The 16353-nt window shown below is 36.0% G+C and overlaps 1 protein-coding gene across 6 annotated transcripts in view; it reads left to right on the top strand.

The window, feature by feature from the left end:
- The window catches only part of DCLK2 (doublecortin like kinase 2), an 84952-nt gene that overhangs the window by 12582 nt on the left and 56017 nt on the right, over positions 1-16353 (top strand). For all 6 annotated transcript variants that reach the window (XR_004750517.1, XR_004750516.1, XM_035325423.1 and 3 more), the window contains exon 2: positions 418-752. Coding sequence is in view for 4 of the 6 variants with exons in the window: in XM_035325423.1 (XP_035181314.1) it covers positions 418-752 (335 nt within the window). In the remaining 2 variants the exon portion in view is untranslated. The remainder of the gene's footprint in view (positions 1-417; positions 753-16353) is intronic.

Below are 16353 nucleotides of genomic sequence, written 5' to 3'. Positions count from 1 at the left end.
AAACAGGGGTGTATGTGTGTACACGTGTTTAAGTATGTATTTGAGGAATATACAGGGGAAGGACCTACATGTTTGCTATAGGAGAATGATCTTAATGTCATGTCTTGTGAGCTCAAGTAATTTAATCACTTGCAAAATGACTTAGGAGTCAGAAATTATGATCCAAAAGAAATGGGAAATATTGTCAACCTCTTTGTTATCCTTTACTGCGTTTTATTGCTTAACCAGAAGTCTTTTGAAACCTGTTGACACCACTCTGTGAGTTTACTGTTTGGACAGAGTTCTTCTAATTCTCTGTCCTTTATTTAAAATGACCTGCAGTTGAAATACAGCAAAGTCACTGCTTCTGACAAATGTGTTATCTTTTAAAATTGGAAAAAAACTCTTAAAGTAAGAAAATGTCATCTTTTTTTTCAGGTGAAAGTTATGTATGTGCATCCAACGAACCATATCGCAAAGTTGATTATACCAAGAATGTCAATCCAAACTGGTGTGTGAACATAAGGACTGGATCTACTCGATCCTTGACATCTTTGACATCCACAAAGAGTGAAGTGAAGGAGAGTAAAGATTTCATTAAACCCAAATTGGTGACTGTTATTAGGAGCGGAGTAAAACCACGAAAAGCTGTGAGAATTCTGCTGAATAAGAAGACTGCTCACTCCTTTGAACAGGTCTTGACTGACATCACAGAAGCCATTAAGTTAGATTCGGGTGTAGTCAAGAGACTTTGTACACTGGATGGAAAGCAGGTAGGAGAATAAATTGCTATGAACATCTACTAATTATGAGTTAATCTAAATAAGCTTCTTTGTTTTCATAACTTGAATTCTTGTTACTGTGTGTTACCTCCTTCTGAATAAGGACAATTAAGTAAACTGCAACTCTTGAAATTTCTATTCAAGTATTAACATCTATAAAAAAAATAAGATTGTCTATACTGCAGAAGAAATTTACCAGGTTAAGTAAAAGAAAAAAACAACAAAACCTTTTTATATACTAAACTAAGTGCATTTTGAATATGTTCAGTAATACAGTTTGAAACATTTGAAAGTAAATTGTTGTTAAAATACATGTGTGTTTTCAGAAGCAGAGTCATATTTGCAGACTACTATGAGGTGCTGAGTGGTATATAAAAAAAAAAGTACTGCTGTCCCCTCCCCTTTCATTTCCACAGACTGGTATTTAAGAAACAAAGATATTGGAATGTCATCCTGGAGATACTGAGATGGTCTAAAGTCAAGAATTTTATCTGAAATTAGTATTTCAGAGGTAGCAGTCATGTCTTTGAAATTTGGTTTTATTTTACTTTTAGTTTACCACTGCAAAAACATGCTGTCAGGATTAATGATAAAGTAGATCTTTGTTTGTAACACAGAAATACAAAGGAGAGACCTAAAGAATATTGTGCTGCACCAGGTAAAAGCGTCAGTAATCTGACAATCTGTTGATCATTCAAGTGAATGGCTCAGCTCTTCATGGCACAGGACTTCGATACTTGATGCTTTTATTTGACACTCATGTAGGACTTCAACAGCACAGGCTGCAAAGTAGATCATGTTTGATATCTGATACCAGGGCTATGGTATTGTTGACTAAATATTAGTATCCTTGCTTATTCAGAAGGTATTTTTGCACATCTGCATACCTGTATGTTTGCATGCACTACTTGTAAAAGTTCTGATTTTGTATAAGGAGAGCTGGGAATTTTTATTCTCAAGCTTTTCATAATGTGCTTTAAAGAAAACATTTTTATGTTGCAAGTTGCTAGCAAATGTATCATAGAAAAAGTGCACTTATTCATATAATCTGAACATGAGGGCTTTCTCAAGTTATATTCTGTGTGCTATGGATACACCTTTTATAATCAAACACTTGGAAAGAACTACTTCTGTTCTCTGGTATTAAGTATAGTGAGGCAAATACATCACTGAGGCTCTTGATCTGCAATATTTGACACTATAACATGCTCTTTAGTTCTAATATTTTTATTTTAAATGAAATTTGTTACAAGAGAATCTTTTATAGGAATGTGCTTTTCTTTTAAAAAGTCCTGAAATATGATTTAATAATGTTAAATTTAATTCATTACAAGGTAACTTTGATGATATTTATAATACAGAAAATAGTCTCTCCTACACATGAATTCTTCTGTTACTGTCCCATACAGGGAGATTTTAATTTTCTCAGGCAAATAGATAAAAAAGATTTGGGAAGAGTCAGGAAAAGCAACTGCTAAGATTTGGAGTCTCAGTTCAGATTTGCTTCTTCTATTGAATTGTTGATAGCGTGGAAACTCACCCATCTGCATTTATGTGGTAGCTGCAGCGGTGCATCAGGGAGCAATAAAATTAACTAACTTGCAGTCATACATTAAATTTCACATATGTTGCTTACACATTAATGTCATCCATGGTGGAATAGAGAAATCCCTAGTTCTCACTGTGAGCAGCCTGCACTGTGAGCAGCCTGCAGTACTCACATTGTGAGTAGCTGCTCCTTAATACTCATTTCTGTGTAAAATGTTTCAGCGATGGCAGTGCATAACTGTGCAAACCTACACGTGTTTGGAAGAAAGGACTTCTGCTCTTCCAGATAGGGTTCGGGAAGGAGCCTTTCCTTGCACAACCACAATGTAATTGTGATTCTGGGGGGTCGTGTGGTACAGGTCTTCTACCCAGGACTTCAGGCACCCTGATAATAAGAGCCTCCTTCTGCTTCTCTTGGAGGATAGAGACTTCTGGAGGTTTTTGTTGTTGTTTTCCCCAAGGTGAAGGGCTGAGCCCTGTTGGGATTTTTTTTTTTTCCTTTCTCTGTTCATTGCTGGTATATGTAGAGTTTGGTGCCCAAGGGCTTTGTGGAGTTTGGCAAATAAAGAGTTGCTCTGCTGCCAATTACCAATTGGTGGAAATTTCTGAGCCTATTTTCTCTAATGTGGTAATTGCTTATTCTTCTAAATCTGCTAGGGAGGCAGATCTTTTATATTCCTCCTATTGTTGGCACAGCTTGAAAAGCAACCATTTAAAAAAAAAAAAAAAAAAAAGGCACTTTGTAAATGGCTGTGTCTTATAAATGTAGCTCTTGTGATTCTCAGGGTTCCCTCCCTGCCTGCTCCCCTCTTTTATCTCTGAAGAAATACAGATTTTTTTTCCCTTTTATGAAAGGCAGTGTGTCCTGTTTAATGTGGAATTGATGTTGAAATACAAATGTATAAAACATACATGTATAAGAGTTGTATCCTTTTATTAGGTTGTTAGGGAATGTGAGGTTCTCTCATTAACGTCTGGAACAATTTTGACTTCCATTGAGGTATTTAATGTGGGTAGTAAGAAATAATCATGAAACCAGAGACCTATGAAAAACTCTTGTTTTTAATTTTGATCAGTACAATGGAAAGGATATCTACGGAATAAGTTTTATATGACTTTCATCTGACTTCATTAATCTTTACATACAATAGCAAGAACTTAGTAGTAGTAAAGCAGAGAATAATATCAATGTTGTATCTTCTCTTTGACTGTTTTGTATGAAGACGGACAATTATCTAGCTTTAAATTGTAAATTTTTCTAACATTAACAAGGATTCCTTTTATCTTCATGTTTGAAATGGATAATTTCTAATGGATAAGACTTTTGTGATGATTTCTCTAAGGAAAAATACTCCTCACAGTAGCTAGGCTTTAACATTGCAGGCTGGCTTCTGCTATTTCACTCTTTGTGCTTCTGACATTGGGGTTTGCCTTATGTATTTGCCTGACCAGAGTGCCTTCCTTACTTGGCTGTATTTTTTCCCTCTGTTCTTTGCTGGAATCTGTCACTTCCTACTGTGAAGCAAGGACAGTCACACTGAAGCTTCTGCAGTTGGGAAGTTAACCCTTCCATATCTCCAAAGGGAAGATAAACAAGCTTAAAGTTACAATTATTGTGAAATGTAGGGTAGCAATATAATGATAATTCAGCTACTAATTGTTTGAGAGTACCGTGGTGGTGAATTTCCTTTGAGAAACTCACAAAAACTGTACAGAGCTCTGAAGCACGTATTATTGTCACCTAAAAGAAAATGAAATCTTCACTTCATGAAGATAGTAAATTCTCAAGCTTGCGATGTGTTGCAGTTGCATGTATGAAAATATGTAACAGGATTGAAGAGATGGATGAGCTATCTCTTCTGTACTCCATTCCCAGAATATTGAGAACATGCTGCAGATAAAACATACCTTTTTTTGAAACTCTTTTCTGATGAGCCACCAGTATGCTGGTGGCTCTCTTTGAAAAGTAAAGCTCACTAATTTTCTGATAACAATTTTTATAAAGGACCTGTTAAAAGTAAATGGGAAATTAATGAAAATGTGTTACAGCTGGAAGAATTCATCAGACTTATTGTACTCAGTTTTTACTTTCCAGTAACAGGTTTGAAAGCTCTTAGTAGAGAGATGATGGCTTCTGTAAACTGAATTTTGTATTTGTTTTGTACTGGAAATTAGAATAGACCAGCTGCAGCTGCTAAGATGCCCCTCTGAGATGGCAGGTCTTCCTACAAACTGAAACAAAGGTTCAGCAGGGAGATGGTAAAGGCTTGAAGCTCATCAGGTCTAGAGGAACTCCGTGGCAGTCACTGTTACATTCAGGTTAATGAAGAGGTGATTTTTGTTACTATTTTGCTTTTTTTTTTTTCTTTTTTTTTTTTTCTCTCCTTTAGAATGGGTTTGTCAGAAATCACTCAGGCGCAATTTGAGTTTAGTTTGCCTTTCTGTGGGGTAGATAAACGGGGTCTAATAGTCTCTGAGGTTCCTGAAAATTCTGTGTGTATCTGAGTGTTTTCAGTACCTAAAGGCTGTCCACAGCTTTGGAAGAATTGTTGAGCTGGAGACAAAATAATAAAAATCTGAATGCCAGTAAGATACACATTAAGATGTGTACAGATACGCACCTGCATCCCCCATTAAATTTCATACAGCAAGGTTTACAGGTAGAGTAAGTTCAAACCCAGTGGTAGCAAACCCCAGGTAACATTTGGAATGAAACCTGATTTAGGGGAAGCTGGGCTTGTGCAATTGTTTCAGAGAGTAACAGTGGAGAGATGTAAGCCTGCTGCGTGGAGGATACAAATTTTATGAGAATGAGAAAAACAAAAGAATTAAAGAGGCCCTAACGCTGTGGAAGCCTGTATGACAGGAAATGAATTCATCTATGGACACTGCTACACAGTATTTTTGTTCAGACTTTCAGTCGGAAGGTCCGGAACTGGAAGCAGTGGATATTTATTGCTAGAGGGAAGGAGGAAATGGTGTACTCAAGTAGAGGAGATAATTTTGGCCTTCATCCATGGATATAGTTTTCCCATCTGTGGTTATTTATGGAAGGCAGTGTTATCTGAAACTAACCTGAAATGAACTGTGCCCTGTAATAGATGTAGGGATCTGAAAAATACCCTAACTATGAAAATAGAGGCTTTTTTCCACCTACAAATCATGTTGGGGAATGCATCCTAAAGCAATTTCATTTAATGTAGTAGCACAAAGGCCACAGGTAGATGATGTGTGGTTTAGGATTTACCTCAAGAAAGTATTTACAGCTTTTACCACAGCGGTCAGAGGATCATTACCATTTTGAGGAGCAATGAAAATGCATAGTAAGGATTTTATTTAGAAGTATCAAAATGATGATGCCTGTGGTGTTAAAGAAAAAGTAGTAAAAAAATAAATAAAAACCAACAACAAACTTGAACATCTTGTGAGTCATCTAACAAGAGTGTCTTAAACTGGCAGTGAACAGTCATGCTGAGAAAGCTCTTCAGCTTTGTTGCATGTGCTAAAAATTAAGGTCATGCCGTGTGGTATAGCTGCAGTCTAGCACTGAAAAACTTGGCTTTCGAGTCTTTAGAATTTGTTTGGGGATAGGAGAAGGGTGGCAGAGAACCTATGTAGTATTCATACTTACACTTTCTGGAAATCAATAATTTAAAATATAGTACAGATAAAATGGAGAATGTATGTTGCCTCCCCCAGGGATACATAAATCTGGCTTTGGGGATGTGGTGTAGCATTACTGAGAATGTAATGGCTGGAGTCCGCTGGGGGTGAATTTAATCTTTTTCAGTGATGTAAGGTTTAGATATATAATCACTAGTAGCCACTGCCATCAAACAGGTTAGTGAGGTGGGATGTTGAAGTAACAGAATATTTATCAAAATGAGTGCAAAATCAGACTCTGATATGAAGTCAGCACTTCTAAATTAGACGACGGCAACTGAAAAAAACTGCTAATACTTTAAATAAAAGCAAATGTGTGTACTGTTAAACTGACATCCAACTTGCCAGCGTTTTTCTGGATCCACAGAGAGGGTAAATCCTACTGGGTTCTCAATTTTTGTCTGTGCACTCCAAGAGCTGACGGCACTTAATAAAGATGACATGCTGCGCAGTGTGGGAAATGATGGCTGCAAGAATAGCAGTGTCACCAGCAGAAACGTCTATTTGCTGATGTATGATTACCATAATTTTAGTACTGGGTTACCGAAATGGCGTGTGTAGCTCTTAGAATAAATGAAGGGTATGCAGTCATTGTCTGCCATCTGCCATGCTATGATCAAATCACATGACTTGGAAACTAAACCTTGGGAATTTGTTGTGTCCCGCTGAGCCTGGCCATTAACAGATAATTAGTCTGGTAAAAATCTTTTGAATTCATTCTGCAGCTGTCATATGCCAGATTAGGATTTGTGTCACATGTCCCTTATTACTTTGAGATCATGGATTTTTTTTCCCTATAGTTAAATTACCCTATTTTACTTTAGTAAACAGTTCTTCGATTATCAAATTTAAATACTCAGACTTTCCTTTAAGAAGCCTGTTACACCTCACATCGTAAAGCTATTTACCAACTGCATTTGAAAGGGTTTCAAGATTGAATTTTCTCTATTCCTGTTCATAATAGTCTACAAACAGACTTTCTGTTTAAGATCTTTCAGGTTGTCAGGTTGATGGATCTGTTGTACTAGCTGCTGCTTGGTTGGCTGTATTCAGATGGTCAGCATCTCTGAGGTATACTGAAGCAATAATACTGAAATCTTAAAGTATGAATTTTTCTTCTAGTTTTTACCAATTATTAAGAAAAATGACATTCTCTCCCATAACACATTCATGTCAAGAGACATGACACGATTTGTCAAAGAGGAAAGGGAATATTCATCATTAATGTTTAAAATATTACTACCTGATTAATTTGCAGTGAACCTTTAAACACAGTAATTTGAAGGGAAGGTAATAAAGTAAGCAATAGAAGCCAACTTTTAAAAGAAGAGAGCTTTCCAGCACTTTGATGGAATAATGACCCTTTTTGTGACTGTCCGGTCATAAGCTTTGCATAGGAAGGGGTGATGGTGTTTTCACTGTAGGCAGTGAGATCTGGTGTCCTTGTAGCACTTCTCTCACAAGGTCAACCACCATTTTCTTCTGTTGTGTAAGTATTCCATTTATGCCATGTTCTTAGATATTTGATTTGTTCGTATTTACTTGACATTTTATTTATTGATATATGGCACAGGGTCACTGGAATAGGCTGCCCAGGGAAGTGGTTGAGTCACCATCCCTGGAGGTCTTTAAAAGACATTTAGATGTAGAGCTTAGGGATATGGTTTAGTGGAGGACTTGTTAGCGTTAGGTCAGAGGTTGGACTGGGTGATCTTGGAGGTCTCTTCCAACCTAGACTATTCTGTGATTCTGTGAATCATGGGAGACTTTTTGAACAAAGATAATACAGAAGAAAAAAAAAAGGATAGAAAACAACTTGTAAACTACAGGGCAAGTTAGGTTTTTGGACTGAGGTCTGGGTAGGCATTTCTTGACTTTGTCCTTACCTCTAACTTAAAGCTCAACTAGTAATATTATATTACTATATATAATCATTATTAATATATTATTAATATAGCACTAGTGTTTAGTATTTAAAATAACTTCAGCATTTTGAATAGAATTATTGGAAAATAGGCCAGTTAAAGAAAAACAAAGAGAGTTTGGTACCAGAGAGACAGAACCATAATCCTCCTTGTAAGCACTTTATGAGGATGCCATTTTTTTGCATGCTTAGAACTTGCAGTTTCTCTTTTAAAGTAAGAGTCTGGTTGATTTAGATGGAAGTAAAATTGAACCAGAGAGGTTAAGCACAGATAAATGTGGAATTGGTCCTATTTATGAAGTATTTGCCATATTCTCTCTATATTTTGCAAGGGAGCCTTGCAGACAAGGCAAAGGAGCCTTAGAATATGCCTACCTGGTTGTGCAGGCAGATGTCTGACCACGGCTAGCTTTAATCTGTAAATCTGCAGACCTGGATGTGGTCTGTGTCTGGTCAGGCTGCAGACTACCTGACATTGCAGCTACTTACTGTTAGGTGGGTAGATGTATTCTCACTCAGTCAAGAAAATAATTCTTTTTGAGGCAGGAAGTATTAAGCTTCTTTTGTGAAGAGTATGAGAATATACTGTGTGCGCTTTGTGATACTTTTCAGATTTCTATGGGGATAGCAGAGAAAATTTGTTTTCCTATTCTTTCCCTCCAGTCTCTTTTATAAGTCATCCTAACCATTTATCAGGTAATAGTAAAGCAAACACATCAGAAGGAAAAAGACTAACTTTTTACAAGCTTTTTCATAATATATTTCAGATTTTTGTTTCTCCTTTTCCTGCAAAAATGAAGAGTGACTTTAATGAGGGGCATTTGATACAGCAATTGGGGTACTACCCTTGGTAAAATTGTGGCAACATGACTATATGACTTGTATTTCTGGATTAGCTGTACTAATATATTTTCTAATATTCTATTTCTAATCTATATAGTTATGCTTCTAACAAACTGTTCTATAAACATAAGTGTTCTGAGTATTTGGAAGGAATCTTCATTTCACTGGAGCTGTAGGTGTTATGCAGGGAAATCTTTTGATGGTCCCCATATAAGCTCTGATACAGCAGATCAATGTGCAAAAACATTAGGGCATATTTGTAACCTTTGCGTTAATGTATAATTGTAAAGTTTATAATATAATAATACTTTCTATTATTTTTTCTTAAAGCATAAATACAGTAAAACCAGTCCTATAATTATGGGAAATCTAAGAGGAAGAAGATGAACAAAGGATAAAATCTGATTCATAAAGTGTCCTTGCAATTCTGTATTTGTCCTTCTTTGTTTACACATACAAACAATAAAATTCCTTGCAGTTTTAACATCAGAGGGGCTGTTGCTATAGACAATGCATTTGTTACTTCCTATATAGTCCTTGAAGTCTGATGCCTGCTTAAGAATTTATGTCTAGTTCGGGCATTATTTTCCCTTTACTGAAAGGGAATTGTTCTTAGTTTGGGACTGATATATCTATCTGAGGATTGAGAACCTCACTGTTTTCTTCTGTCACAAACTATCTAGAAGCCCATGGGAGATGGTGCAGTCTAAGTTGCCAAGATAGTGTCAAGAAGTTTGTAGGATCTGAGAGGGCTTTATCCACTACTTAAGCTAGAAATTTGGGTACAGGTTTGTTAATTTTTACGCATCAATGCAGTTTGATATTTTTCAGAACACTTAGTCTTTTGCACATTTTTTTTCCATCTTCTACTTTTGAGATATTAGACTTTAAAAAACATGGTTTGGGATATAAAAAAAAACATAACCAAACAACCTCAAGCCTTACAAAATTCAGAACTGTATTATAGTAAATGGATGAATGAGGATGTTTGCTAACACTTCTTGTGAATTGCATATGCTTAGCTGGAATTTCCAAAGTAACTCTATGGCTTGCTTGCATATTTTGGCAATAATCTGTGTGAGGTGAAAGTTTCTATTCTGTGAACTTCTATTTTAGAACTTTATTTCTCAACACAGTAGAAGATCCTGTTTTAACTGTCTTCAAAGTATTTGTATCTTAATTTATGGAAAATATGGAATAAATGCTAATATTAGGTGTGTGCACTGGTCATAATATTGTGCAACAATTTTCTTGCTAAAAACTGAATGAAGAGAAGTAAAGGTGTTAGACGAGACAGATAAATGTTTTTCTTTCTTTTTTTTTTTTTTTAAGGAGGTTTTTCATCTTCATTTAATACCTATGTTACTTAGTATGAGTATGACTGACATTACACATCTATTAATGGAAATACCTACATTTTCACTCCTGTACTCACTACAGAAATAAAGGATGGACTTGCAGCTGTCTAGACTTTTGCTGAGCTACCTTTGATTGCAGAGAAAACAGCCAGAACACAGTGCTGTTCATACTTCATTATTGCACTGGTTCTTCTTAATCCATCTTATTCTAATGTATTCCTTGTATAAGTATTGTTAAGTTAAGCTATGCAAAACTACACTGTTCCTGTATTAGTGGCAAAAAAAAACACTACAGTGAATTTTCAACTCAAAACTCAGTTGTCTTCCAAAATAAGAGGGGGACTCTAAACTTAGTAACAGCCCAGCCTCTGAGATCCTTACTTGTTAGTCACTGTGTGGGAAGATTCTCATGTAACATCCAAGACCACCCTTCTTCATCTGCTGGGAGGTGGATATGAGCCCAGTGCCTAAAGACTTGTTGAAGATTGACCAAAGATCTAGCTTATCCATCTCCCTCAAATAAGGATTCTTTAATTATAATAAAAACTAACAGTAATAGTGATAACAAAACAAGGTTTCATAGAGTTAATCCTGTCACCAGGGACTATCTTTGATGGTTGGGGGCATTTTGTTTTTCAAAAGCCTTCATTTTAAGTAAGGGAGCAGGAAGTCTATGATATTGTCATATGCAGAAAGATACTGTCCTGTACAAACCATTTTCTACTTACTCCTCTATTTACAAAGGGTAAAATTATAATTAAGAAATGTCAACTGGTAAGCCAAGAAAATTGAGAAGCATACCTGCTTTGGATATTCTCAAGTGTTTGGACACAAGTACTGCACAGTGAGGTATATTTTCTGAACAATGGAAAAACTATGAGAATAAGTCCTTTAGATATTTCCATTAAATGTGATGCCCCATTCCTCCACTGCTTTTGGGTGTGCAGCATATATTTAAAATAACTTCCAGTAACTTCCAGATCTAATATTTTTTTTCCTTCATCTGTAGCAGAGTTTATTGGTGAAATTCCCTTAAAATCACATCTGCATTAGAGAAAAAAATATGCCCCAGGTGCGACTACACAATACAGTTAGAAAGTGTATCTATCATTTGACTGGATTTTTTTTCCCAAAACTTTGGAAAAGTAGTAGTCTCTGCGTTTCTGCCTTCCCTACAAAACCAGTGGTAGCTGATACAGATCTTGGTAACAGATTATACTGCTGCTCATTGCTCTGAACATGAAGTCTTAGTTGCTGTAGATCTTGAAGGAGGAGGGAGGGAGGGAAAGCTAGGGTCCAATATTTTCACATTAAGAACCTACTATGAATCCTTGTTAGGACAGCGGTATGCTAGATAAGAATTGCAATATTTGTTTGTATGATGAAAGGATGGGTTATGGGGTTATATAAAGTTCAAAATGATGGGGGACTGAATTAAAAAAGCCTTTCGAGGTATGTCACGAGTTATAAATATTAATTTCTGCCGCGTAGATTATCTTTGCTAGGGATGAGACTGAAGTTAGAGGCTCTTTGTGACCTTTTTTTCCCCCTCACTGTTTTATATATCCATATATAATTAATTTTAAAATGTTTTAAATGATTCATCCACCATCATACTCTGAGTCATTTTCAGCCTGACTAGCCTACTTAAAAATATTTTTAGCTAAGGGCTAGATATTGAGTGTATGATACCTGGATGTTTGTGAGAGGATCTTACTTGTAAAGTGTCCTTAGTTGGCAGGAAGCAAGTTATAATTTTGTGTTAGTCTATAAAATTTTAATTATCATTTGCCACAATAGAAAGTGCAGGTTTTCTGTGAAATGGAATATTAACAAGGAAACTCTTATTCTAATACTGTATTATCAGCTTTCAGTGAGAAAAGTGACCTTTATCAATAGTATTCTTTATCATACATATACTTGAGTTTGTCTATTTTGTAAAATACATGAAGTTTTTTTTTTGAACCTGTATCCTCAAAACAACAAAAAATCATATTTTTAATATAAAGTATTAAAAGAAATAGAAAGTATAGTTTAAGGAGATTGTTCCTTCACTTCTAATATCCATCTGGAGTAGATTCTTTGATGGTTAAATCTGGCTGCCAGTTCCTAAAATCTGATATATTAAGCTATATTTAAAATCTCAAAATTCTTGAACACATTTCCAGCTATTTTAAAAATCAAATTCTCTTGTCAAAATCTGAGCTCTGAGAAATTCATTTCCCAAAATACCTGCACATATGTATAGATACACATGAAGTTCTTGGTAGCATCTGGATCATCTCCAGCTGGGTTCTTACAAAGAATAAGCAGAAGGTTATAACCAAATGTACATATGTAGCACTTGACAAATTAGTCACTTGTAAAACTGTGGTTATAAAACTGCTGGTTTCAAATTACTAGTTCTGCCTCATTTCTGTAGCAAAAACTCAAAGTCTACCTTCCTCTAATTCACTGTGACTCTTCTCCATCACCTCACTGTTGGGATTTTTTTTGTGTGATTTACATTTCCTTTGTTTCTACTATTGTGGGGAATTAATAGTCTTGGAAATCCCTCAAATGATTTCAGTCTATAGGTGGCTTTTTTTTTTTTTTTTTTTTTAATGCATTAGTAATGTTAATGTGTGCTAGGGAAGGTATACAAATGAAGTACCTACTTATAAAAATGTTTTAAGCTTTCACTGTTCTGTCTGTAACACAGATTTGGAGGTAGATGAAACATGTATATGTTTTAAGTAATGTGATTTTCATAACTGTTACATTCTTAAATTTTCTTTTTTGTTCTTGCTGAGTCTCTCACTGCTTGCTGCTTCCCTTCTGGCAGTAGTAACTTGCTGATACACGGGAATACCTGAACTTTTATGGAGTATGTATGCAAATCTAAATCTGGGGTGAAGGTGCTTAATGAAGGATGAAGCGTATTAAGAGAAACTGGGAGTCATTGCATTTCTGCTGTGATTTTTTTTTTAAAGCCTAATGTTTTTAGAGTACCTTCAGGAATATCCATAGTGATAGGTATTGCTGAGCTGAGAAAATTCAGCACAAGTCCAGAAAACCTGACCATCTCCCTCTTGCAGGCACTGAGCTGTCATGTTTTGTTTGATCTGGGTATTAAATGTAAAAGTAATAATAATAATAAAAAAGTCAGTTTTAGACTTTAATACAGCTCTTTGGAGAAAGCTTCTTTTGATCCTTGCATGTAACCAGATTTCAGGATGACTGAGTTACTTTGGGTTTATTAATAGTTCTCACTCCTTTAAAGGCACCGTTATGTAACTGCCATGTACTGAATGTAAATATTTTTATAACAATTTCAAAGGATTGTTTAGACTAGTAAGCAGAGAGTTTTAGAACAAAAATAATATTGCTACAGTCCCCTTTCAACAAAAGAAAAGCCTGGCAAGGAAACACGTATGGAATACTTAGCAGATGTAGTGTGAACCATGGATTTCTGAGGAGCTGCAGTTGACTTTTCCATACCGTATTTGAAGCAGCAGTTTCAACATGGTGTTCATGGAAAACAGATGGTTTGTACAAACCTAATTAGGAATAGTAAAGTAATATTTGATAATTTTAAATTCCCATATCAGGAATCTGCATATCTACCAGAAATATTTCTGGGGAGCCTTAGAAAAAGAAAACAGAAAAATATTCCACTGATCCAATATATGTTTTCTAGAAAACATTTAGGGTTATAACTTTATTTTGGGAATAAATGAACCACAGTACCTCTACTCCCTGAGACCTTCCTCTTGCAATTAATTTAAAACAGACTTATTAATTGTAAATAAGGCTTTGTGTACCAATACAAACCATATCCCTAGATGCTTTCCTTAAGGCAGCTTCTAAGAAAGCTTCTTGTTTGTGGAAGGCTTTGCAAGCCAGACAGGTATCTGCTAGCCCCTTTTCATGCACTGTACAGAGTGCACTGTACTGCCAGTCCATTTTAATGCACCAGTACAGAAAATGTCAGGGTAACTGAAATCCAGTAACTGTGACCGGATACGCTGATGTAGATAAGAATTAGGACTCTTGCCTGTGAATCTGCCAGAAGTAGCTTGGCTTGGGTTCTAATTTTGAATACTAAATCAGTTGATCGCTGACAGGGCTCCACAGAGATCTGCTTGGCACACATAGTGAAACTCAACCCAGAGCGAGTAAAAACAACATATGTTCCCAGAAGCTGCTTAGGAAGCTCTTTAAGCACTGAAGAATATCTACAAAAGCTTTAGACCTTGAGAGTAGAAATAAGGACACCAGTAACCTCCTGATGAAGTAGTTGCCAGAACTAGACTCCTGCTTTTGCAACAGTGACTACATAGATTAAGGCTAATACTGCTGTAAACAAGTGTAGGAATGGCTGACATTCAAACCAGAGCTCCCATGTGTATAGAAATTCACTCAAAGGGAGGAATTGCAAGAGGGGAAAGTGTAAAGTGAATCCGTTAGTATAATAAATGCATGAGATTTATTGACGTTATCCTGACACACTTTTTTGTAATAGTCTGCTTTCCCCTTTTATGGTCTGTATTATTTCAAGATTGTGGTGATATTTTAGCAGTTGAAGAGAATGTCAGAAATCATTACTGAGAATGCATTTCTGCTTTTGCAGAGCATCAGGTACTTGTGGCCTCAGGAGGAAGAGAATGATAAATCTCATGCAAAATATTAATCAAAAGAGAAAATCTATTTCTTTTGTTTTAATGCTTGTTCAGGATTAGACAACTGGTATGTTAAACCATACATGTAATAATGGATGTTAGCAGAATGAAAACAGACAAATCACATTATCAGCTTCTTAAATTAGGATGCTTCTCCAGACATTGCTTATCTTTTGAAGATGAAACGAATAAAGTCTTGACCAGACTGCAGAAAAATGGTGGAATGGGTTTAGGGCCAAGTTGTTGTATGTGTAATTGGAAGTGTGTGACAATGACAGCCTTGCTGCAGTGCTCACTTCAAAGCCTATATAATTCCACTTCTGAGCAGATGCAGTATCTGCTACTAAATAGCACTTCCTGGTGCTGCTGCTGGTTGCAAGGTATGTTTGTGATTTTGAGACCACCCATACTATTTTTATTCCAATGTATTGCAAGCTGTTTGTAGTGTATGATGTGCATTTCTGTGCAGTTGCATACCCAAGGTGCAAGCTGTGCAGTGGTCTTGTGCATATGTCCCTTCTGCATGGAGCAGGGGTGAATTTTTGGTCCCAGGAGGATCACTCTGCACTGAAGAGTTGCAATTGCAGTGTGGCTTTTTAGTTGGCTCTGACACAAACTGCAGAGAACTGGCAGGGTCCCAGGTATCAGCTGCTGGCAGTAGGACCTAGAATGCCATTATTTTGCCTTAATGGAAAGCTTTATGCTAGAGCATTGCTACAGTTAGTACTGAATATGGCTAGATAAAGCTACCTTGGATTTCTCTGTACAAGATGGAATCCATGTTAGCAGAATCACCTTCAGAACTTGCATACAGATGTGTATTTCTGGAAAGTAAATGTTTATTTCAGGTAGTGTACCAGTGAAACAAATCTGTATAAACAAATAGAGCATTTGGACATTGTTCTCTCTCTTTCCTTACACTGATAACTGATCCCACATCTCTTTCTTACCTCTGCCCGTTTACTGAAGTAGAGGAGCTGGAACTTTGGGGAGTAAGAAGGAAGGGAAAGGAAAGCTGTAAGTGAGGTTTTGTTCTGAGTCTTCACCGGGATAAAATAATATATTTGTCCTTCTGTCTGTAATGACAAATTAATGCACCTGAATCATCATATTTGTTTAATTTATGTATTGTCTTAAATGTTTGTGGGGGTGTCATGATAATGGTGTCTAGAATCCTGATAATTTTTCCTCTGAAGAAATATGGGGACTGAAAAACAACTGGTCATCATCGGTCCTATTAGTGAAGTAAGTGTTGTGGCTTTCATTTTGTAAACTTACTGTTGGCTTAGATATTTAATGATATGATTTTTCAGAAATTTCAAGTATGCTTATATGGATATTATTTGTGGTTTTGAATTCCTTTTCAACCACTGAGCATAATATTTCAGTCTAACGTTTTGGGCTTGTATAGTTCCCCAGCATTACAACAACATACCATCATCGCCAACCTCAATGTTGTTTTTATCTAACTATAGAATAAATTGAAAAAACATTGCAAGTATACATTTTAGCTCTTTTTAAAATCATCTTATGTCAGCTTAGTCTTGGTTAGGACATTGGTGTTGTTGTTGTTTTTTAAGGGAAAGGAGAAGGAG

Source organism: Oxyura jamaicensis, chromosome 4 (genome assembly GCF_011077185.1).
Source record: "Oxyura jamaicensis isolate SHBP4307 breed ruddy duck chromosome 4, BPBGC_Ojam_1.0, whole genome shotgun sequence".
Taxonomy (NCBI): Eukaryota; Metazoa; Chordata; class Aves; order Anseriformes; family Anatidae; genus Oxyura; species Oxyura jamaicensis.
The sequence above is the reverse complement of the archived record's forward strand: the minus strand, read 5'-3'. Positions and strand labels throughout refer to the sequence as shown.